Source organism: Orbicella franksi, chromosome 11 (assembly GCF_964199315.1).
Source record: "Orbicella franksi chromosome 11, jaOrbFran1.1, whole genome shotgun sequence".
NCBI lineage: Eukaryota > Metazoa > Cnidaria > Anthozoa > Scleractinia > Merulinidae > Orbicella > Orbicella franksi.
The window spans coordinates 4,357,087-4,379,998 of record NC_138155.1 but is presented as its reverse complement, the minus strand read 5'-3'; the positions used below and the strand labels follow the sequence as shown (position 1 = coordinate 4,379,998).

The following is a 22,912-nucleotide window of genomic DNA, read 5'->3' as shown; positions in this document are numbered from 1 at the left end:
TGGAATTTTAACTCCTTGCCGAGAAATCACCGAAAACTCATCCAGACCATCCTATAAGCTTAATTAAGAAGAACCAGTAAACGTCAACTCCAGTATTGGAGGAGCTCGAGGAAGCACGAGAAACTAACTTTTAAATACAGTGTACACTGTGTATGTAGCGAGCTCCTTGATAACAAACCGGCAGGCTTCTCAACACAACGGTCATGTCGATAAGCGACGAACCGTTCGATACATAACGAACTTAAAAGGTAACGAACATCTAGAAACGTAACGAATTGATTTGTAACGAACTTTTATGTTAGAGACTTACGTGGCCTTGTTCAAAGCGAGAATCCGGTTGTCCAGGATTTATTAAATTTCAAATTAATCAAATTTCAAATCTTAGCAGTGATAAATCTTACTTATTACTTGTCGTTTTTTTCTTTTTTGTTTTTGACTTGGCTAATCTACCTTCGCTAGTAATCCTGGAACAGAGTGGTTTGGCTTTCGAGCGACTATAAGGCCTTTACTCTTTACACAATTGTTCGCCGAAATGAAAAGCTTTAATAAAATGGAATGTAAGATATATCCCTGGTCTTCGTTTTGTCCCTTTGCTGTATTTTAAACGCTCGCGCGGAAAGCTACATTGCCAAAGATGGAGCCGACCTCGAACTTACTAAAGGCTCATCAGTTTTCCAGTAGATTGACATTGTGAGAGTGAAAGCGTGCGGCAGGTCGCGAGGTTGGAGCGCAGGGCGAGATAGGCAGGGACAAAGCGAGAGAGGAAGTCTTCTCTTCCGCCTTCCTTCTCACCTTTGTACTTTTCACAAAGCGCCGTGCCGCGCACTGTATTTGGACGACTGGGGACGAGTCGCAGCGCAGAGACCCCAGCCAACAGCACTCGATCTCTAAAGCACTAACCACTTGGCCACCGCGCCCCATCTTATTATCAGCGTTTATCATATGACGAACTTGAGTTATGATATTGACATAACATGAATGGTTTGGAATACACACCTCGGCTACTTGGAATATTCTAAGAAGATTTTCATACATTCACGCCTGCTTGCTCGGGCTGTTATGGACTTCATGTATACCCGGCATAGTCAATCAAACCAAATCGAACACTGAACTTTGTGTGAGTTCGATCTCCGAACCAATCGAACTCAATCGAACAAATCGAACCGAACCGAACTAAATCCATTAGATTGTGTTCGATTGCGTTCGGCAGCCGAACACAATCGAACGTAATCCTATGGATTGCGTTCGACTCTGTTCGGTGAATAAATTCGCTTGAACAAAGATTACGTTGTGTGGTCTCGAAAACATGAAAAACACGTGTTATAAGGTAACTCGAGCCTGGAAAGACTTGTTATTGATTTTCAACATCAGTTTTACAAACAATCAAGATTTCTGAAATCATAAGTTCGATTTAGTTCGATTGCCCAATTATTTTTGTGTGAGTTCGATTTGGTTCGATTGCCGAACTCAATCGAACTCAATTCATGGATTGAGTTCGATTTAGTTCGATTGAATTCGATTGAAATAACGGTTCGATTGGGTTCGATTGACTGTGCCGGGTATGTAGGATGCAGAACAAATAAAAGTTGCACATGTTTTATTTCACAATGACAAGACGTAAAGGCAGCCATATCTAATAAAGCTGCTCATTTCTCTTAACATCTTAATACCTTACAAATCTCAGTTATGCATACCAACTTAGCATAATATAAATTATTTTCAACCTGATGCAAATATACCATAACTTTACTCTCATCAAAATCTGAAACTGGCGAAGTTTGACCTGTCTTCAACAAAAGCTTTTTTCTAGCGAGTATCAGCGAAATTAGTGACAGAATTGAACACCAGTATTTTAGTCTAACACGACCTTGTTCAGTTGGATAGAAAAAAAAAGGTTTCAATTTTTTCCTCAGTTTTCTGGTAGTCCGGTGAGACCAACTGCTCCTGGAGCACTAGAAATTCTATAAAAAAGACTGGTATAAAACACGAACACTTTACAAATACTATGCCAAAACGACCTGCTTCTATGAATTCTTTGAGATACAAATTTACATAAACGCGCCCGAAGCAAGCATGGCTGTTTATCAGTGAAGTGGGAAGTCAAACGCCAAACAGAGATTTGGCAACCTTGTTGCGAGGAGCCAAGGCAGAAATTCAAGCAAATAAAAGCCCGTGCATTTTTCGTTTGGTTCATTCCATTTTGAATATTAACCGTCAAGAATTCTTATTTACTCTAAAAAAATTTTGCACCTCCGCAAGCGAGCAAACAAAAATAGTTATCTGAGATTCGAACCACAATTTCCAATTCCTTCGTTAAATGGTAAACAACCGACAACCTAAAACAACACAGCAAAATATTGTAAGCCTTAGCATGACCCGCTGACCGATTTTTCGGAAACGCCCAGTCTGATTCATCATTGGCCACACAGCGGTCAATAACAACCGATAAATTAAACGGCATCGGGGTCCGAAGCAGGTTGAAACTCTGGATACACAGGTCAGCGGTGGTCAATTGTTGCTATGGTGATTACCACAACCACTGATTCTCCAGTCAAATACTGCAACTTCGCCAATTCAGGTCAGTCTAACACTCGATGCCAAGGTGTACTAACAAGTTATTAAACAAGGTAAGTTTTCTTTCACTGTCAAACTGTCCGTCCTCATCCTCGTCAGACGTGACGTTGGGAAGAACACTTTTGAATAAATGGAAGCGAATATCGTCCACAACGGGAATGGAATCCGTCTGTTGGCGATTGCGAACAGAAGACACATCTTCAAGGATTAGTGAGTGGAATTCCTCGTTGTCGATCAACTGTAAGCATATAAAAAAGATTTATTGTAGACTTTGTTGCGATAAGTTATTTAGCAGCTGTATAAACGTTTAGTGAAGGTTAAGTCTGCTCCAGAAAGACAACCGCGAGGAGAATGGGAAGGAGGGCACGACGAACGGTCCCATTCTTCCTTCGGTTTCCATAATATTCTAATTTTTGCCCTTTCTCGGGAAGAAACGCCAACTAGCTATGGAGGCTGAAGACGAATTCAAGTAACCAGTTAATGCGCGGGAAAAAGCTGTGCGAGTTAAATTAATTCTCCCTCTGATTGGTTGTGCTAGTCATGTCTTCGTTCTGATTGGCTAGTGCAAATTCTGTACGAATTGAAAGGAGCTCGAGCTAAACTTGAAAAGCTAACGCTTACAATTTTGTACAGTCGTATTATAATCCCTTTCCATCTTTGTCCTCGTAAGCATTCCTTACTTTCTAATGGGTTTCTGTTATTTATTATGCACAGTTCTACAAGATGAAACCATTACTGTTGAGTTTCCTCTTAGTTAAGCCGAAAATTTTGAGCGTCACAAACTAGATCCCGAAACTAAAGCCCACGCTGTATAAATCAATGGTTTCCATCTGAAAAGTAACTTAAAACAGAGCCTTGGATTCTTTGTCGGTGCCATTACAGAGAATTTCAATTTCAGTTTTTGCTCACCTTTTCTAAGTGTTTACTGACGTATTCGCAGCAATCCGCCTCGAGTTTGGGCAGGTTAAAGAGGCGTGAAGTTCTTAACACGGTCAAAACATTTTCTGTGTCAAGAAACGTGCTGATTGCACGCGCGCAAAGCCGCTTCAAGCCATTTAACAGATAGACATCTGCAAAACACAGCACGCTGTACACGTTTTCTTCTGTTACCTGAAGAAACAACAAAGATGAACGACGACTTTAACGTGTTTTTTCGATACCACATCAATACATTGTAAAGCAAATAAAAATGCATTGTTCTCGCTCGCGAGAAACTATGAGTCATAAAAGTCGTAGATCAAGAATATATTTGATGCATTACTCATAGTTGCTTGGGCTCTATTTTGAGACATGGCTCTCAGAAAAATTCAAATGCGCACATGACAAAGTGAACTAAAAAATAAATAGACGTTACGGTTTCCTTCGCAAGCTCAATAGGGAGTTTAATAAGCTACGACGGCGACGCCGAGGACAAAGTCGATTAAAATATGACTTTCTATTTTACCCACGAATCTCGCGATACTCTAAAGTCATTCACTTTGTTTATCACTGACAAAACTTTCACGAAACTGAATCTGGGACACAGCGATAAACTTGAAATAAATTTTTAAAAAATTAGCCGTTGTGGTTCACGTTCTCTGGATCTTTTTAAAGCTACGTCATCAGAATGGAATTTTTGGGTTAGATCTCAGACTTCTCTTGACCGGAGAAGAATTGAGCCTGTGGACAAACATTTCTGTTTACTCAAGATTACCAACGCCAAGCCCTTCATGTTTATGTGGGACCGGCTAACTGTTTTGCTCGATACTCAATCCTAAATGTGTGCTACTGTTCTCTGTGATAAGGAAGCTACAGAAAAACAGTAAATCCGAGCGCGCTCACCAGTGCGTCATCTTGATAAATGAATGCAACAACAGCCGCAAAAACATCAGGTGATACGTCGTTAAGATACACCTCAGGAATGGAGGCGCTGAAGAGTTGCTTTCCTGGTGAGCTTGATTCCGAGAAGTGTCCATCCAACATTGCTCGAAAATAATCGCTTCTTCCACAGAAAAACACCTTCCAGAAAACAAAACAAGTGGTGTTATGTGAATTCACCTTGAATTTAACTCAATTTCTCAATAGAGTGTTAACATTTCGCCAACTTGTAGTGCTTCTTAATGAATCTGATTTTAAGTTACTAAAGTTTGGGTCGGAACCGTATAAATATTCTTAATAATTTCATAACATGCTCTTTTATAATCAAACAGTCTCACTGAAAATTGAATAACCTCAAAAACAATGCAAACAGAGAGGGCGTTTTTTCTTCCTTTGGTTGCTTTAACGATACGAAATATAAATCTCTACAAATTTATAAGACAATGAAATGAAACAACATCTACGCTGAAGGCTGGGCTCTAATCAACCTCGTTCCCAAGGGTACGTTCTTGAGGGAGGAAGAGAGAGGACCCTGGGAACGAGTTTGGGCTGTGCTCTGGATACAAAACAGCCCTCTAACCTTGTGACAGTAAAATGTGTGGTTGTCCACGATAAAACACACGTCGGCATAAAGCGGCGGCTCCTCACAGAAAACTGAAACTAAATGAAAAAAATTCTTCTTAGCATCATTTTTAGTGAGATGCTACCCCTTTACTAGTAAAGTTGATTTTCATTAGCGCGTGGACACAGAAAGGTGCTATTAAATAAAGCCTCTTGTTTGGGGGGAGGAGGGAATTTTCCTAAAAACAAGCTGTTACTTATTAACAAAATAATTATCGGTAGTCCAAAAGGATCCGTGGCTGCATGGCACAGTACTTGAAAAGTTATAGATAGTAATAAAATAGTGCGAAAAAAGTCAATAAGATGTTATGAACATCTTATTGCGTCTGCGTATGTTGCTTGTGCTCCAGAGTGCGCTAGTGAAAACCAGTCTTACATTGCGTATTTCAATTGATGTCAATTGCGTACCTTTATTGGTCCCTTAATTGGGCGCTTTTGTTGGTTCCTTCAATGTGCACCTATATGTGTGCCTGATTGGCTCCTTACGTTGTGCACCCTGACTTGTTACTTAATCATGTGAAGCTTTTGACTCATGAACTTTCTCCCTGCCCTTACTTGTGGTACCACTATTTGTCCCATTTTTCGTTACCTCCATAAAAATGTAAGTTTACTTACACATCTATCATTTTAGGATAAAAACTAGAGATAAAATCAAACGACGTTTCGATCTCGCTGAGATCATTTTCAGGCTCATTAATCATCAGTTAAGGTTCGAAAATCATCTGATGTCCGTGTAAACTATATTTAGATGAGCAAATGTAAAGGCCAGTAAATATTGGAAAAGGCAAAACAATGCAATAAATCACGCCATAAAAATATATATCTATAGATAGATACAAACCGTCAAAAACATCCGAGGATATCTCTAGCGGAAAAGGCCTTGGAAATTGCTAAGAAGGCAAAAAAAAAAAAAAAAAAAAACATATAGAAGACACTATAAGATCGTCGTGTAGCTCAGGTGAATAGAGACAACCCCTGAAAGCGACCAACTTAAGTAATAAGTCCTTCGATGTCTTATATCTACAACTTGAAAGCTCTCAATTGCGCATGTACTATAACCGCAGCCATTTGCGCGAATCATTAAAACGACTTTTTCCAAACTTTTTCAAAAGCATTTGCATGAACACAAAGCTACACAGGTGAAGAACAAATTCTACAAATTCACGGCGGAAAAAAAGTCACCTTCGCATATGATGCTGGGACGAAGCGAACAAACAAACAGACAAATAAATAAAACTTGCTGAAAGTCACTGAAAGCAACAACCTACCTGGGACGTCAAGGCAGTGGGCAGCGCAAACTCAGCCAGTCGACCGAATGCATCTTGCAAGCCCGTGGACTGGGACTCAGGTTCAATACTCACCACTGTTATGGAGCAAGTCCTTGTTTTAGACATCCCTACAACACGATATAATATGTTGTTACTCTCAGTTTACGCTCCGAGCTCGAGAAGCAGTGCATCAGTGCAGCAGACTGCGTATCAAGGGGGTAGGGTAGGTAGGGTGTGGTTTGGGTAGGCTAGGCTAGGCTAAGATAGGGTACGATAGGGCAGGGTAGGGAAGGGTAGGGTAGGGTAAAGTAAGGTAGTGTAATTTCGACTTGCTTGAAAACCCCTTGAAAAAGTGACCTTCCCGGAGACACTTCGATTAACAGTCGGTCGGACAGGTTGGTTGTAGTCAACCGGAACGAAGCGAAAAATACTTCATCGAAGTAGCTCAGTCACGGCATTCTGAGTTATTTGGGTCAGGTGCAAAATTACCTTTAAACTGAAGGAAGCCTGAAAGTAACAAGGATGGTTATGAATGGAGAAGACTGAGGAGGATTACAAACGACGAACTTGATAAATTTAGGCTAAACTTTTCAAAATGAGCAAACCGTGACGTAGCTCCTTTAACCGAACTAAGGTAAGCAAAGACGCCTCTTCTTACCAAACAGTTGGATACTGCGGAGTCTGATTTCCAGTTGTGATTTGAGATATTCCAGTTTGCATTGGCGCGCCAGTCGGATACAGTCGTCAATCTTATCCATCTCGATGTACAGTCGATCTGTGTACAAGTACTGCAGAATTGCTTCAAAAGCCCAGGGTTTCACCTGAGAGGAAAAGTCTTCTCATAAGAGCTCTGATAAAATAATATAAATATATAATATCCAAACAAGTACAAAGCCATTCGCACCGTATATAGACTTAATCACTCGTCCCTGGAAGGCGCGGTGCCCTCATGGTTAGCGCACACGACGGTCCAGGTTCCAGGCCTTGCAGGGGCCATTGTGTTGTTTTCTTGGGCAAGACACTTAACTCTCACAGTGCCTCTCTCCACCCAGGTGTATAACTGAGTACCGGCGAATTTAATGCTGGGGGTAACCCTTAGATGGACTAGCATCCCATCCAGGGGGGAGTAGAAATATCCCTAGTCGCTTCCTGCCACAGAAACCGGGATAAGCTCCGGCCTGATGGGCCACTTGGCTCGTATGCAGACTTACTAGTCCCTTACAAAATTAGCTAGGTTTGTTTTCTTCAAATCTGTATGTTTCCGTAAGTGAAATCGTGCATGAAAAATGTCGAGATTCCAAGGGTGACCCCGAAGAGCCAAGGGGCAACAATTCGATAATAGTATCCCATACGTAATATAATAGTCGCTGCCACATAACCGAGAAAAAAAGCAAAGAGAATAAGACAGGATTAAAGTGTTAAAGTACTATTAGTCCCTCAGGTGATCTTACCAGTTTGTGTTTGAGTTCAATGATGGGACGATCCCGCCATTTACTCATAAACATGTGAGCAAAGTATGAAGACCGCGCATTTAGAATCACACGGTGGGCAGGCATGGGTACACCATGTACCAAGAAACAGACATCTGCATAGGGTGAGTCCGCCAGGCATCTGCAAACCAAGATATGCCAAAATTTCAAATAACAACACTGCGAAGCTTGTGAAGAAAGATTCCCGCACAAACACACGCCTCTTTTCGCGCCAAAAATGCGACACTTATGACATAAGTTATGGTCTTTAAAAAGCCTCTTAGGGGAAATTCAATAATAAAAGTATGTATGCATGTAGTTCTACATAGATCCGTCTCGTGTCTCTAATTGGCTACTATTTGCGCGCGAAAATTCAAATCTGAACGACAACCAATCAGAGAAACTACACGGATCTCTGCTGAACAACGTCATCAGTGTAGAATTGAATTGAGCTTGTGAGAAAACGTCTGTTTTCTTAGACTAATGGGTAAGTGAAATGTTATCTGACTTTTATCTGTTATCTGACAATTATAGGAGCATTTGTAATTTTTGAATGCAATTTTGGAAAGACAAGGAAATTTATTCCTGTGACAGAGTGCTGACACTCCAAAGTCAGTGGACAAGCGAAAAAGCGATAGCAATTAAATGACAAAGCGGTAAACTTTAATTTGTAGAACTTTACATTTTTTTTAATTTCCTCGGTGGGACAAAACTTTGTGGAAGTTCTAAAAGGGTTGCTTGGACCTTTTATCCAATGAACCATCTCGCTAAAATGACATCGACTGTTTACGAGAGAGAAACGTGTTGCGTGGAGTATTTTACCTCCTGAGAAATTCCCTGTACGAGTCTCTTCTCATACATTCAGACGTGATGGCTTTGTAGCTCTTTAGAAGACCTCTTATCTTGTCTGTGAGGGCCGCATACAGACAGCGTTCTCCATCAAACGTGTTCGGCGCACAACGAGCCCCTTAATTAGGCGAGAAAAGTTGAGAAACAGCGTCATCTAATGTCCTTTAATCGTATCCTATTCGAAGTAAAAGTAATGCCTCCTAACCATCGATTGTAGACGCTACAAACGATGCCTTTGTTTGTTAAGAAAAAGCAAGCGAACAGAATGGTATAAACTACTTCAATCTGTGTTTAAGGGAGGAAAAATACGATTCGTAAAGCTTTGAGGAAAAAAAACATCTGCGCTAAGAGTGTCTGTAGGTTGCTTTGCAGCCAGTTTTGCAACGTTCGCGATAATACTCATAGTGAACAAGGCAAGCGAGTCAGAACCGCGAATAATATCCGGTAAGATCTGTATCCGCGTGTGACGTGCGCATTTTGCGTCGCTTACTCAAGGCGCACGTAGTCACAAAACCTGTATTAAACCTGTTTGCAATCAAAACGACCTCACCGTTTTGTAAGAGGAACTCCACCAGTTCATGATGACCACACAGACAGGCATAGTACCTAAAAGATACAAACAAGAAATTGAAGCAATATATGTGACATATCATTATCTTTGGAAGTAGTACAGTAACAAAAATATGTACGGAAACCAAGGGAAAAACATCAAAGTCAAAACTGTATAATTGATACTTACAATGGTGTGCTATCCCAGTGGTCTCTAAGGTTCAACTCCGTTTCTCCATTTTCCACAAGATATCTAAATAAACAAATGAAATATACATTGTTAGTTATAGATTGGCTAGTTCTTCTGTTACCCACAGTGGCGATCCAGACCTTGAGCTAAGGTGAAGGGGGCGGGGGGGGGGGGGGGGGTGAGGGGTGGGTTGCTTGCCCTGCCAGCTCAATTCTTCCCTCTGCGATTTTTTTTTCTTTTTTTACCCAAAATAAGGGGGGCCCACCCCCCTAGATCTGCCACTGACCTACAAGAAATGAATTTAGACTCAGTATCAGGACCAGGATCAATGTCATAGGATATGATAACACGAGCATGTCTGACTGATCTGTTGAAAAATATCAGTGGACGGTAGAGTAAGGCCATACAGTCTGTGTGATATTCATACAGTACAGCTTCCGTGATATTCATTACCAGTTAGTGCAAAATGAGCAAGAGAGGAAATAAACACTTTGAAAACACCTTCAGAAAGACTGCTTTGATCACAAACGTCTGTGAGTTAAAAAAAGCCCTAGAAGTGAAAAAGGTTCCAGAAAGTAGAGTTATAACTGAATGCACCAACCTTTTATTTGCTGACAGTGTTTTATGGAATGTGGCAGAGGGTTTTACGTGAATTATCAAGAAAAAAATCACTAGGGTAATGAGGATGGCGAGGGTGGCAAAGGTGATGAGAGTGGTGAGGGTGACAAAGGTGGCCAGGGTGGCGAGGGTGGCGAAGGTGGCAAGGATTCCCAGGGTGGCAAGGGTGGCAAAGGTGGTGCAGGTGGCCAGGTTTGCCAGGCTGGTGAGGGTGGCAAAGTTGGCGAGGGTTGCAAGAGTGACAAGGGTGGCAAAGGTGGTCAGGGTAAGGGTGGCAAAAGTGGCATGGGTGGCCAGGGTTGCCAGGATGGTGAAGGTGGTGAGGCTGGCCAGGGTTGCCATGGTGGCAAAGGTGGCAAGGGTGGCAAGAGTGGCGAGGGTGGCAAGAGTGGCAAGGGTAGTGAGGGTGGCAAAGGTGGAGAGGGTGGTGAGGGAGACAAGGGTTTCCAGGGTGGCTAGGGTGGCGAGGGTGCTTTCAGTAAACGGTCACCATTTATCCCAAAACTGCACCTGCTTTGCTATCCTCTTTGTTGAAGTTATATGACTGTTGCAAGGGAACTGATGAAAACCAGAGAAACCCACGAATTTCCTCAGTCATGCACTTAAGTCTTTCTCTTTATATATTCAGATCCATTTTGTGAAGTTTATATGAAATAATTCATACATGAACTGCGGTTATAGATGAAAGTGAAGAATGATCATCGCAGTAAATTTTCCAATTTAAGCAATTGGAAAGAAGAAGCCTGAAAAAATCATAACCGCAGTTCATATATGAATTATTTCATATAAACTTCACATCATTTCACTCCTAACGGGAAGATATGAACTCAATTAATTGACCTCGCTCCCAATGTGTGGCTTCATAGCTCAGTTGGTAGAGCATCGCACTGGTATCGCGGAGGTCACGGGTTCGAATCCCATTGAAGCCCTGATTTTTTCAGGCTTCTTCTTTCCAATTGCTTAAATTGGAAAATTTACTGCGATGATCATTCTTCACTTTCATCTATAACCGCAGTTCATATATAAATTATTTCATATAAACTTCACATCATTTCACTCCTAACGGGAAGATATGAACTCAATTAATTGACCTCGCTCCCAATGTGTGGCTTCATAGCTCAGTTGGTAGAGCATCGCACCGGTATCGCGGAGGTCACGCGTTCGAATCCCGTTGAAACCCTGATTTTTTCAGGCTTCTTCTTTCCAATTGCTTAAATTGGAAAATTTACTGTGATGATCATTCTTCACTTTCAGATCCATTTTGTTCATAGATTCATTGGGTGTTGCATTAAAAAATGAAAACCATTTCCAGCTTATAAAGGGAAAGAAAAATTGCTGCCTCAAAATAATATTTCATTTTTTGCTGTTGTTTCGTTATTTGGTTGTGGTGTTTCATCATTCCGTTTCATTGTTTCAAAGTCCTATATTTCATGAAAAATTTCTTTGCCCCTAAGTTATAATGAACGAATTAAAATTGTTAAATTGATTGACATACATAATAGGTTTACTTAAGACTTCGTAAAGTGGGAATTCCAAATATAATGGGTGACAAATGCAAAAGGCAATATTGTCGCTTTTTCTCTCAAACAAGATATAAGGTTTTTGCCTTCAGCCATTGTACATCTCCTTTGCCTTGTGTTCTGGTTAATATAATTTACGCTTGGCCGAACATAGGCCGAAGTGTGTATGAGCAGAGTACAGTCAAGGCGTTTGTGCCTATTTCCACAGAGGTTTATAATATAAAGTCAGTTGTCAGGGCATGAAATCTATGGAGAATGAGAAAATAAAGCCCAGTTTCAGTAATTAGCACCATATTGTAGCCCCATGAACCACTGTACTAATGTACTTTTTAAATCACTGTTCAATAATTAACTTATATTTTATTGTGGCTTTCCTTCAAAATGGAAGTGATTAATTTGCACTTTGTAACCACTTGTTTAGGCACTTGTTTACAGCTGTAGAAAAAAGCAGCTTAAAATATTGCTAACCTATTGCTAAGTATTATTGCTAATACTTGTTTATTTATTTTTAGTCTCAGCGACTTGATCTATTCGAACAGCTCGAAGCTGGGCTTAGTACAAGTTCTACTGTTAAATTATGCAAGTGCAAAACCGTCAACTTTGAGAATGAGTCCTTATCGAAATATAGGTGGCGCACATTTGTTGTAATGTACTACAAGTAAACAAGGTCCTTGATCTTGCTTCGACACAATTTGACTTCAAAACGTAGATCACTATAGGGGAACGTTTTGGATTCAAAAATGCTATTAAAAGCAACCCGTTAAATTATAAACGCGATCGGGGGCGACTTAACATGCAAAAATATTCGTAAGCTTACACCTTAGCTTAAATTAAAGACCTGAATTAAATTGCCGCTTTTTCAGTTCGCTATCAGATGTTATCTCGCAGTATTTAGCAAAAACAACATTATCGAATGTTATGGTTGCAAATATATTCTGCGCTTTGCCAAATTTTCAGGACTTCTTACTGATAGGAGTTTAATTGCTATGTAAAAAGCACGCTAAAAGCGGTGGAATTGAGCCAAACGGGGGATTGAAATGTACAATGTCGGTAGAATTACGCCATGATATTTCAATGTGTTAGCTAATTCTAAAACTGTTCTTAGTATTAAATCTATACAGAATTATTACATACCTCACTCGATCGAGATCTCCTCGACGACAACTCTGAAAAAGATCCATTCGAGGTATTTTGGAAGTTCAAGCTTCATAAGCCGCATAAATTTGTCATGGTTTGTTTTGACTGGACGGTGGTTTGTTTACATTTTGTGCGCATGACATCTATATCCGCTGACCGCACATGAAAGGCTTCTCGATCTCGCCGACTCTCTCGCCGATGATTCGCGTGACGCTCTGCCGGTTGTACGGAACCGGTAAAGTAGTCAATAACAACTCACGACTTTCCCGAAATACTATGCCAAAACGTAACAAGAAAGAACTTCAAGAATCTCAGAGAGAGGGGAGACCTGCAGAATTAACTTTAGCCAATTTTTTAACTGGATCACTCGCATCTCAAACTGCTCAAAGTTCAAATGTTTCTCATAGCACAGCAGCCTCTTCTGCGGATCTAACAGACAGACCAGAATCAACTGCCTCAGAATCTGGCTTAAATCAAGGAGGAGCATCTAGTGGAATCGTCGGGTTTTCCGTCAAACGCACAAAGAAAGGGAAACTTCCTATCTCGTACGAAAACAGGGCCAAAGGAAAGAAAGTCACTGTGATCAGCAACGTTACTGGTGATTCCGGAATATTACTACAAGAGCTAAAAAAGAAAATCGGTGCAGGCGGAGTTGTAAGAGGTGACACTGTGGAAATACAGGGAGATCATCAAGTTGTGGTTGAGAAATTTTTAACTGGCCATCCCTGTTTGAAATAGGACCGTACCTTTCCCCGTGACCCTGTGCAAACATTTCAAACTACCCATAAATCCTTGCGCGTGCAAAGCAATATGGCTGCCGACAAGGCCTACCAGCTTTGCGGATAATTCTTCTCAAAATTACCTGCCCTTGTTTGAAATGAAACTTAGAGCTGTCCTGCACAGACGAAGGGAAGTACTTGAATTGCATGGAGATGCAATAACATTGAGTGATTGCCGAGAAGCTGTGCGCAGAAAGTTTGGTTTGAGGTGAGTTTATGTAAGCTGAAGTCTTTCTCAAATAAGCTTACGTAAGCTTAAGTTATCGTGACTGTATAAAGTATATTTATTTATTTTATGTTCTGTTTTGTAGAACAGGCAGTTTTAATCTGAGTCTGAATGGCCAAGATGTTTTAGACAATGACTCGGTGCTACTCACAGATCTGGGAATAGTACATGGTGACTTAATCTACATTTTACAGAACTCCGGAGAGCAAGGAAATGCACTAGCCAGCCAAAATACTCCTGGTTCTTCCAGGGATACCTTGCATACTGATCAACAAGTTCCATGTACCTCAGCTGAGCATGTAAGTGATCCAGCCCAGGTACAACTTGTATGATCTGGTTTTTTTTTTTTTTTTTTAAATCCTTTTAGTATTTCCAGACTCAAGAGATAGATTCTCCTTACTGAAATATGCACTGGCGGGCCTTGTGAGACAAGGAATTACACTTTAAATTTTTCATACAAACGTCTCTAAATTTTCCTGCAAATTGTGACTCCATTTAAAAGACAAATGTATGAAAAATTGAAATTTTTATTGTGGCTTTTCTAAAGAGGCCATTTCTCTCAAATGCGATCAGTGAATTCTCTTCCCTAGTGTCTTTGGTTTTTAATTCATAAGTATTTCAGAACTCAAATTTTCCACGAGTTGTTAGACATCAGATTCTCCACTTTCCCCCTACATTTGCTGTAATTTTTGCCTTGTGTGCTACCCAAGCAAGATGCCCTCAGAAACCGTGAAAATCTCTATAACTGTATGAGGTTGCTGTGGGTCAGGAAAAAGTTGGGAAAATTTTCTTAACAATGTTTTAATGAATTTTTACTCAAAGTCGGGGGATTTTATTGTAAGGTACATGTATGTGTTGGAGGGTAGTCTTTGATAAATGAACATTGTTGATTGGAATCACCTTATTATGATCATCAAAATTATATGTATGTGTACCGGTAATTTGTTGTTTTCTGCAAAAGAAGTGGATGGAAATCTATTTATGATAAGTCTAATATTGCGAGTTGTGAAAGTTGTGTTGTTGGTCAATGAAAATGAAATATTTTTTCTAAATCTTCATATTTAGGTACCCTGTTATAGCTTATAAACGTCTCTAACCCCTTCATCTACCTGCTTCAGCTAGGTAATGTGATATATTGCATTTTTATTCATTTCTAGCATAGCACAGTGTCATTGACTCTGGAACAACAGCATGATAATCAGGGAAAAGAAAAGGCCAGAAAGAGTGAAACAGAACAGGCTCATCGGTACAGCACAGGATCAGTATCCTCACTCGGATCATCCATTCTTCTTTGTCGAGAGGGAATTCCACAAACGTTGGAAGACTTGTACAAAGCTATGGATGTTGGCACCATTCATGAAGCTGCCTGGGTAGTGATTCATGTTTTGATGATGGAGACTGGATACATCTGTGCATCAGAGGTAGTTAATTGTTTGAAAAAATAAAAGTCAGCTAGAAAACTAATAATTTAAAAGAGCACTTTACCCATACCGTATTACCAGTAGTCTGCTCACTGCTTGTTAATTGAACATTGTCCATTATGAGGTCTCTTTCCTTAGTCTCTTATTCAGGTTGTTTAGATCCCCAAATAAATGTACATGTAATTTAATTCAATGCATATGACTAGTCTAACTATACTGTATGCTCTTCTCCATTTCGTCCTACTCTTATAGTAATAATTTGTTTCAAATTGTTGTATATTGGAACAGGAAGTGGAAGAATGTTATTAAAAATAAAATAAATGAATAAAGTAAAACCCAAATCTTAAAGTAATGAACTGCACTTTGAAGCCTCTCAGTCATGCACACTGTTATTATATACCCATATATCTAGTCTGCTGACAGTTGTAAGCAAAAAGAAAAAAGATGTATCTTTGTACTTATACTACAGGATTCAATGGACAAAACAGAAGTCGATGATTCAAGCAGGGTTGTGCCTTGTAAGGATTGGAAGAAGGGTGGTATCACAAGAATTATGTACACACACTCGTCTTGTCCTGGTCTGACATGCTCTTTGACGTGTACATCTTTAGGACCTTACATCATGGTTCATGGTATATCTTTCTGCACTTGTTGATTTTATGTGCTGTTTTTGACAATTTTTTTACTGTAATACATGGAAGTGCGTGTTGTGTTCATGGTCTTACAGTGGTAGAGGCAAACATTACTGTCGAAATTGTGTTTCTTTGGGTGGGAAGTGACAATCGGCAAGCATGCATCCAGGGAAAGTTGTGCTGACTCCTAATTTCTGGTGCTGATCATTTAGAAGATTTTATTAGTGTCAAGTTCAAAAACACTTTTAATACAATGTAGATAAGTCACTGTAGTAGCATGGTATTTTCTAATTCACTTCCAACAGGCAATTTGATTGCAGTACTGAAGATTTAAGTCCAATACCTTGATATCTTGCTATGATTATACATGTATGACAAAAACTGTTCATTTTGTGTAGTTCTTTACTTTTCACTTGATGGTAACAATTGTGGATTTTGTGGCATCCTAAGCCACCTCATCTTTTGACATTAACATATTTCAGGTCTGGCTGATTCAGTGCCAAAAAGTGAAATATATCAGTGCAAGTTACAACCAACTGATTTTGTGAGGGGAAATGTGGATCTTAAGACAAATGGTAGGTCTTTATTGGTTGTGATATGTCTCATGTCCAGTGATAAGTACATGGTACATACGTGCATGTAATATTTCTCTTGAAATTGCTTAACAAGCACATGTATATGATTGTATAACACTTGGCTCGCCATAACTCAACTGATGTTTATTCATATCTGTCAATCTGTTTGCTTTACAACTATGTGAGTAGTAGCAATCATCCTGTCTACTTTATACATGTAAAGAGCAATATAATAAAGTGTATTATCGTTTGTCTCACGATGTAGTCACTTGAGATGTAGATCGCGACGTTTCGACTGCTTACTGCTAGTCTTCTTCAGGCAATAAGGTCGACTGATTGCACAGTATCATTTATATCACAAAGGACAGCTGTGATTGGTGCATTTCGATCCTCCTATTGTTCCATTGTTCCGGCGAGTAGCTGTTCCATCAGTGGTCCGTTGTTGTACCGTTCTCCTGTTGTTGTGTTTCTTGATCGTGGATATCCATGCTTCAGGAATTTCAATTCCACTATCCCTGTTGATGTTGTTAGGGTAAAGTCTTATGTGAATAGCTTCCTTGACCCTACGTGTGTACCAGTGAGGATCTCGATCAATAAACTTGACCTCATTCCAGATAGGATAGTGGCCGGTCTCGTGGGTGTGTTCAGAAACAGCAGAGGTCTGGGTACGGGCGAGTCGTATATCCCTGTCGTGTTCTTTGATCCTCTCCTACATAGATCTCCCTGTTTCCCCGATGTAGACTTTGCCGCACTCACAGGGAATCCTGTAGACAACACCATCTTGTTTAGCCGGGTTGACGGTGTCCTTTGGTTGCACTAAGTGTGACCAAAGTGTCATGTCGGACTTAAAGACGGTGCGAATGCCTTGTTGTTCTAGGCAGCGGCGGAGAGACTCCGAAACTCCTTGGACATAAGGTAAAACGGCGGTGGATTAAATTCAGCGACAGGCTCTCTTCTTGGGGTTGTTCGTGTCTTTGTGATCTTCTGTACAAAAGAGGAGGGATATCCGTTAGAAACAAGTACAGATGACAGATGTTTCTTCTCTCCAGCAATTACTGATGGTTTGGTGATGAGACGTTTAGCCCAGTCGTACAGACACTTCACAATACCGCGCTTTACTGACTGAGGGTGGTGTGAATCATACGCTAGGTACTGATCAGTATGTGTTGGTTTCCTGTAGACACTGGTGGTAAGGCGGCCATCAGGTTCTCTGTAAACTGACGTGTCGAGAAAGGCGATCTTGTTGTTGTTCTCGATCTCCATGGTGAAACGGATTGATGGTTGTTGACTGTTCAGGTGTTGCAGGAAGACGTCAACTCTATCCCGATCCAGGATGGTGAAAGTATCATCTACGTAGCATTTCCAGATCTTAGGCTTGTAAGGTGCAGACTCTATTGCTTGTTCTTCAAATATCTCCATGTAGAGATTAGCAATAACTGCGGATACAGGGCTCCCCATGGCTGTGCCATCTCGTTGTTCATAAATCGATCTGTTGTACTGGAAGTACGTAGATCTTAATACGAAATTCAAGAGGTCCGCGATTTGAACTGGTGTAAGTGTCATGCGGTCAGCCAGGCCTGCGTCGTTCTCCATTTTTTGTAGCGTGGCTTGTGCGGCGCCCTCGATCGGTACGTTGGTAAACAGTGACTCTACGTCGAAAGACACCATGATAAGACTTCACCCTAACAACATCAACAGGGATAGTGGAATTGAAATTCCTGAAGCATGGATACCCACGATCAAGAAACACAACAACAGGAGAACAGTACAACAATGGACCACTGAGGGAACAGCTACTCGCCAGAACAATGGAACAATAGGAGGATCGAAATGCACCAATCACAGCCGTCCTTTGTGATATAAATGATACCGTGCAATCAGTCGACCTTATCGCCTGAAGAAGACTAGCAGTAAGCAGTCGAAACGTCGCGATCTACATCTCAAGTGACTACATCGTGAGACAAACGATAATACACTTTATTATTGCATCTACCACGATGAATAACAACAACCTTTTCCTCGACAAAGAGCAATATATTTATAATATTGTATTATTTGCTCTTGAGTCAATACCATAGTTGATTTGGTCCTTGGTCCCATCAGTGGAGAATAAAAGAGAATTTATATTAAATAAATACTAATCACTCATTAGGTGCTTCATCAGTTTATTACAATCTTCACCGACTGTCCAGACTGTTCAAGGACCAAGTGGCTTATCCATTGTTGTCCTTTATGAGAGCTGGTATGATATCTGTACTTGTCATTTTTTATAGATATACATGTACTGTAATTGTATTTTATTTTAATGATTTTAAAACTAAAATGTTCGTTTTCACAAAATTTCAGTTTGAATATGCAGGGCTGGCATTAAATTTTGATTCACCTGTAGCCTTGTTCTTCACCCCTGTAACAAGCTTGTTACTTTTAAGGGTGCATTTATTTGTGAAAGTAACTTATAGAGTAGGCAATAAAAATAAGGTATGAAATTTTAAGCAACTAGTATTGCAAGGAATGTAAATAGTGTACTTTAAATCAAGTATTGCAATGTGAGTGGTGTAAATAATGTAATTTTGTAAAGTAATTATGTGAGTGTGTATTGAATGTATATAAGTTACATGTATCAATTAAATAGATATAAAAAAAATTATATAACTTTGTAAGGGTTGTAAAAGTTCAGTGGTTCATCCATTGAACATTAGCACAGCAGATCCTGCAAGAATTGTTAATAATGTATTTTTAATTAATTGTTTGTTGATTTTTGCAGCTCTGGGATTACCACAGTTGTGTGGTTTCATGGCTGTTCCTGCAGAAGTCAAGGTACACATTTTACTGTGGGTTAATACTATCATGTTATTTATTTTAGAGTGTTGTTTTTCAATTGAGTGTTGAAAGTTATCAGGCAATTACTTTGGCTTTGGTTTTACTACGGTTTGAGATTGGCTGAGAAGTCTAATTGGTAAGTAATTGGTTTGGCTTTGGTTAATTTACAACACTCAATTGAAAACTGCTCCAAATAGATAGCTGACAGTTTACATTCTACTGGAGAAATAGAAAACATTATCTGTGTTTCTATCAAGGATAAGAAGCGGATTTGGAAACACTTGTCCATGGCTTGTGCTTTCATAGCTTTTCTTGTTCTACCAAACTTCCACTGGTGTTTTCTCTGCATCGCTAGGCTTGGAAAAGACTCTGCCTTTTATATTGCAAATGTAAACATTTGTAGGTACTAGACAAGTGTTTCTCATGCAATAGGATGAAGACACTAAATACACACAAAGGTTCATTTGTTGTTGTTGTTTTTCAGTTAATGGTTCTGGGAAACCTTCCAGTACACAGCATATTGAATGTTGCATGCACATGTCGAGAGCTGAGATCTCTTTCGAATGATTCTACTGTGTGGCAGCACCTTGTATTTAGAGATTTTGGTAAGCCTCAGATTGAAAACTGTTTGGCCTCGTCAGGGCTTTTAGCCAGGATTTGAAAAGTGGGAATTGGGTCAGCTATTCAGTCAGTTTGAGTCAACAATTTATTAGGCAAATTGGATTCATCATCATCATATTGATTATGCATCTTTTTTATCAATTTGCAGGTGCACGGGTAAAGGACGAAACCAAAAGTTGGAAGACGGTGTGTATTCTAGCTACAGTACCATAATTATCCACCAGACACAGTGCCAGGGATATACATATATCACAGTCTTAAAGTCTTAAACTTTCTGATGCAGGCTCAGTTATTTGAAGGCAATTTAAATTATTTGTTATATGGCAAGGTAGTCTTGAGGTAAATCCTAGCATTCTCATTGATTCTTTCTCAGTTGGGATTAGGTGTGTATTTTTTTGTTTTCAAGAGCCAGCAAATTCAATAAACAACCATGTCCTGAGTGCCATTTAAGAAACTCATGGAATCAGTCTGCGTGTTGAGACTAGGATTGCGCTCCTTGATGAAAAGCATCTCATAGACAAGACAATCAAATTTTCCTTGGCACTTTTTTAGAATGCGGAATTGGCTTTCTTTGAGGAGGCTTGTATCCCCATGGGCTGTCAAAAAGTGTTTACCGAACGCAGAGTTTTTACGTTCAATAATATGTTGGTGGAGGTGTCGAGCTGTAAAGCGACATAGTCCGAATCACATAGATCACATGTAAAGGAGTAAACAACGCATTGTTGATTTACGATTGGAAGCTTGATTTCTCTGGGCTTGAGGTCTTGTCCCGAAGGGGGGGGGGGGTACTCCCAGAAAAATCGGGTAGGGGTGTGCAGCCCGCTTCCCAAAACTATTACCCTATTTATGACCAAAATCTATGAAATTCCCTACCCTATTTATGACCTGACCAAAAATTCAAAACCCTATTTATGACCTAACCCCTAAACCAAATCCCTGTTTCAGACCTGGGTTATAATTAGTTCCCTAGTTCAGACCAATGTTAAATTACCATAAACATAATTTGTGAAGGGCTTTTGTTGATTTTCTTTTCGATAATGATGAAAAAGTGGCTTCTTCATAAAAACATACCCATATCAAGGCTAGAGTACAAAAACCATACCCTATTTATGACCAGAATGGCCAAAATCAGCTCATTTATGACCAAAACACCTGAAAAACCATACCCTTTGGGGCCGCACATACCTATATAGCCCATATAAGGGAGTATCCCCCTCCCCCCCCCCCCCCCAGGTCTTGTTCCAATTTTCTTTTGATTGTCTTGTTTAGGAGATGCTTTTCATCAAGGGGCGCAATCCTAGTCTCAACACGCAGACTGATTCCATTCACGCAAAACTCTTTGTTTAAAAGAACATTCCATCACCTATTGTCTTTTTAGTATCAAAATTAATTTGTTTTAAAAAATACTTTTGATTGAATCATAACTGAAATGATGACAAAAACAGCAACAACTACTGAGTACGACAAATTTGTCCATCTCCATTCTGATCAGAAGCAAGTAGTATAGCTGCATGGAGGTATAAGCTTCTTGGATTGAAATTGTACTATAAAACCCAAATGCTTTGAATAAGCATGCCCATTTATGTCATTGTTTAGGTGTGCAGTCAGAACCATTGATAGACCAGTACTTTTTATCTCATGTGCAGAACTTACATTGTACAGTAGTTGGAGGTGGAACAGAATCAAATGCTCTTTGGGGTTAATATTGAAGTACTGGTACTGTGTTGCTTTTAAAAAGAGGCCTGATCTATCAGAAAAATGTTCAACTTCGGTGTACAAGTACTTACTCGTCAGCGATGTATGAAATCACTGATTTTAGTTTGTTCACATCTGTAGACCTACATCCAGTTGTACAGACAGAAACAAGAGCGCATGAGAATGCAAGTCATCCTACCACCTCTTGACCTGTTCCCCCCTGGTCATGGAGTTGGCTCACAGCCTTTCAGGGGGGAGCCATACCCACCTGGCATCATAGGTAGGCACATGTACAGTAGCTCAGGCTCATACATTGTATCACCATCCTGCTGGTCCAAGAATTTTGGGAAGTTTTGTGAGCAGTTTATGATGAAGGAGAAAAGGATGGAGACATACCGGTAACTGCATTTGAAATGGACCATTTTGACGATGTGTGCTTTTCCAATTATTTCATCCAAACAAAAAAATTTGTCTTATCTCACAATTTGTCATGTCGAATTTAGTAAAGTTTCACAAGAATCTGTTGCAAACTCCTGAAAATGTACTTGAAGAACCCCAAACTTGCCAGTTTTAAAAATAAATGATGGCAATTGATGTAGCATTCACATCTCCCAAGTGGAAAATGAACTGAGTTCACTAAGAGACATTTGCAAAGTTAGGCTTTTGAAAAGACATTTGAGAGTTTTGATGCACAAAGCGTGTGAGCTGCACATTGTGCCTGTATCTAGGTCGCAAAATGGTGACATGGTTGATGAGCTCCTATGTCAATATTTTTACATGACCTGTTCATCATTTATTTCAGGTGGCCACAATGATCTCTATCCTAATTTACCATTCATACCTGGTGGAATTAACCCCAGCCCTGGGCCTGGGCTGCCAAGACCTCGCTTTGATCCATATGGCCCCCTACCAGACATTAATCAAATGCCAGGACCGTCTAGGAGGGGACGACGCCCAGGCCCTTCAGGGAGCTTCCCACCTGGATTTTTATGATAAGACGTCATTCTTGTACGAAATTATGTCATTCTCGTGTGACTAAAAAAAGTACGATATTATGAACTTGAAACAAGACATCTCCATAAGTCACTGGCAAAATATTACAAGATTTCCGAAGATGGCAACTTCCAGCTGACTGAATAGACGATCAGTTTAAATAAATCACGTGAAGAACATTACTCAGTGCTGCAGTGCTGTAAACAATTTCACAGTCCATTCTGTGGATACAGATCATTTGATTGCAGAAGCAAATGATCTTTTTCAGACATGCATGCTTTGATTTACAGGTTTAAAACGTGGAAGTTGTAATTATTTAATAAAATTTGTAAATTATTCAACATTTTCTTTCTACATTTTACTTTTGACATTTTACCTCTTTAAAGATATGTTTTTGCTTGACTGATGGCATCAGTCTGCCAAAACATGTCTTTAAAAAGTTGTCTGGTGTATTATATTTAAGGTTGCCGTTTTACTCTTCATAGATTAAAATGTTAT

At 39.9% G+C, this 22,912-nt stretch overlaps 3 protein-coding genes across 5 annotated transcripts; 2 read left to right on the top strand and 1 right to left on the bottom strand.

Moving 5' to 3' along the window:
• Positions 1–1,081: 1,081 nt before the first annotated feature.
• LOC145460565 (ankyrin repeat and BTB/POZ domain-containing protein 1-like) lies at positions 1,082–12,760 on the bottom strand. 2 transcript variants are annotated; one of them, XM_081445415.1, is made up of 12 exons: positions 12,650–12,759; positions 9,378–9,440; positions 9,189–9,244; positions 8,612–8,756; positions 7,772–7,931; positions 6,979–7,141; positions 6,321–6,448; positions 5,894–5,942; positions 5,012–5,091; positions 4,396–4,572; positions 3,484–3,684; positions 1,082–2,812 (listed from the first exon to the last, which is right to left on the bottom strand). In XM_081445415.1, the coding sequence occupies exons 1-12, from the start codon at positions 12,694–12,696 to the stop codon at positions 2,585–2,587; spliced, it is 1,497 nt and encodes a 498-aa protein (XP_081301541.1). In that variant the 5' UTR covers positions 12,697–12,759; the 3' UTR covers positions 1,082–2,584. The 2 variants fall into 2 exon arrangements, with proteins under 2 accessions (XP_081301541.1, XP_081301542.1); XM_081445416.1 differs by lacking the exon at positions 4,396–4,572 and having other exon boundaries at positions 12,650–12,760.
• Positions 12,733–13,390, top strand: LOC145460581 (uncharacterized). Its single transcript, XM_081445443.1, has one exon. It carries the CDS (start codon positions 12,815–12,817, stop codon positions 13,388–13,390), a length of 576 nt encoding a protein of 191 aa, XP_081301569.1. The 5' UTR covers positions 12,733–12,814.
• Positions 13,391–13,408: 18 nt separating this feature from the next.
• Positions 13,409–22,755, top strand: LOC145460566 (F-box only protein 7-like). 2 transcript variants are annotated; one of them, XM_081445419.1, is made up of 11 exons: positions 13,409–13,639; positions 13,743–13,956; positions 14,815–15,078; positions 15,548–15,710; positions 16,193–16,285; positions 18,438–18,527; positions 19,050–19,102; positions 19,590–19,710; positions 19,875–19,912; positions 21,563–21,701; positions 22,224–22,755. In XM_081445419.1, the coding sequence occupies exons 1-11, from the start codon at positions 13,530–13,532 to the stop codon at positions 22,412–22,414; spliced, it is 1,476 nt and encodes a 491-aa protein (XP_081301545.1). In that variant the 5' UTR covers positions 13,409–13,529; the 3' UTR covers positions 22,415–22,755. The 2 variants fall into 2 exon arrangements, with proteins under 2 accessions (XP_081301545.1, XP_081301543.1); XM_081445417.1 differs by having other exon boundaries at positions 13,743–13,974.
• The last annotated feature ends 157 nt before the right edge of the window (positions 22,756–22,912 follow it).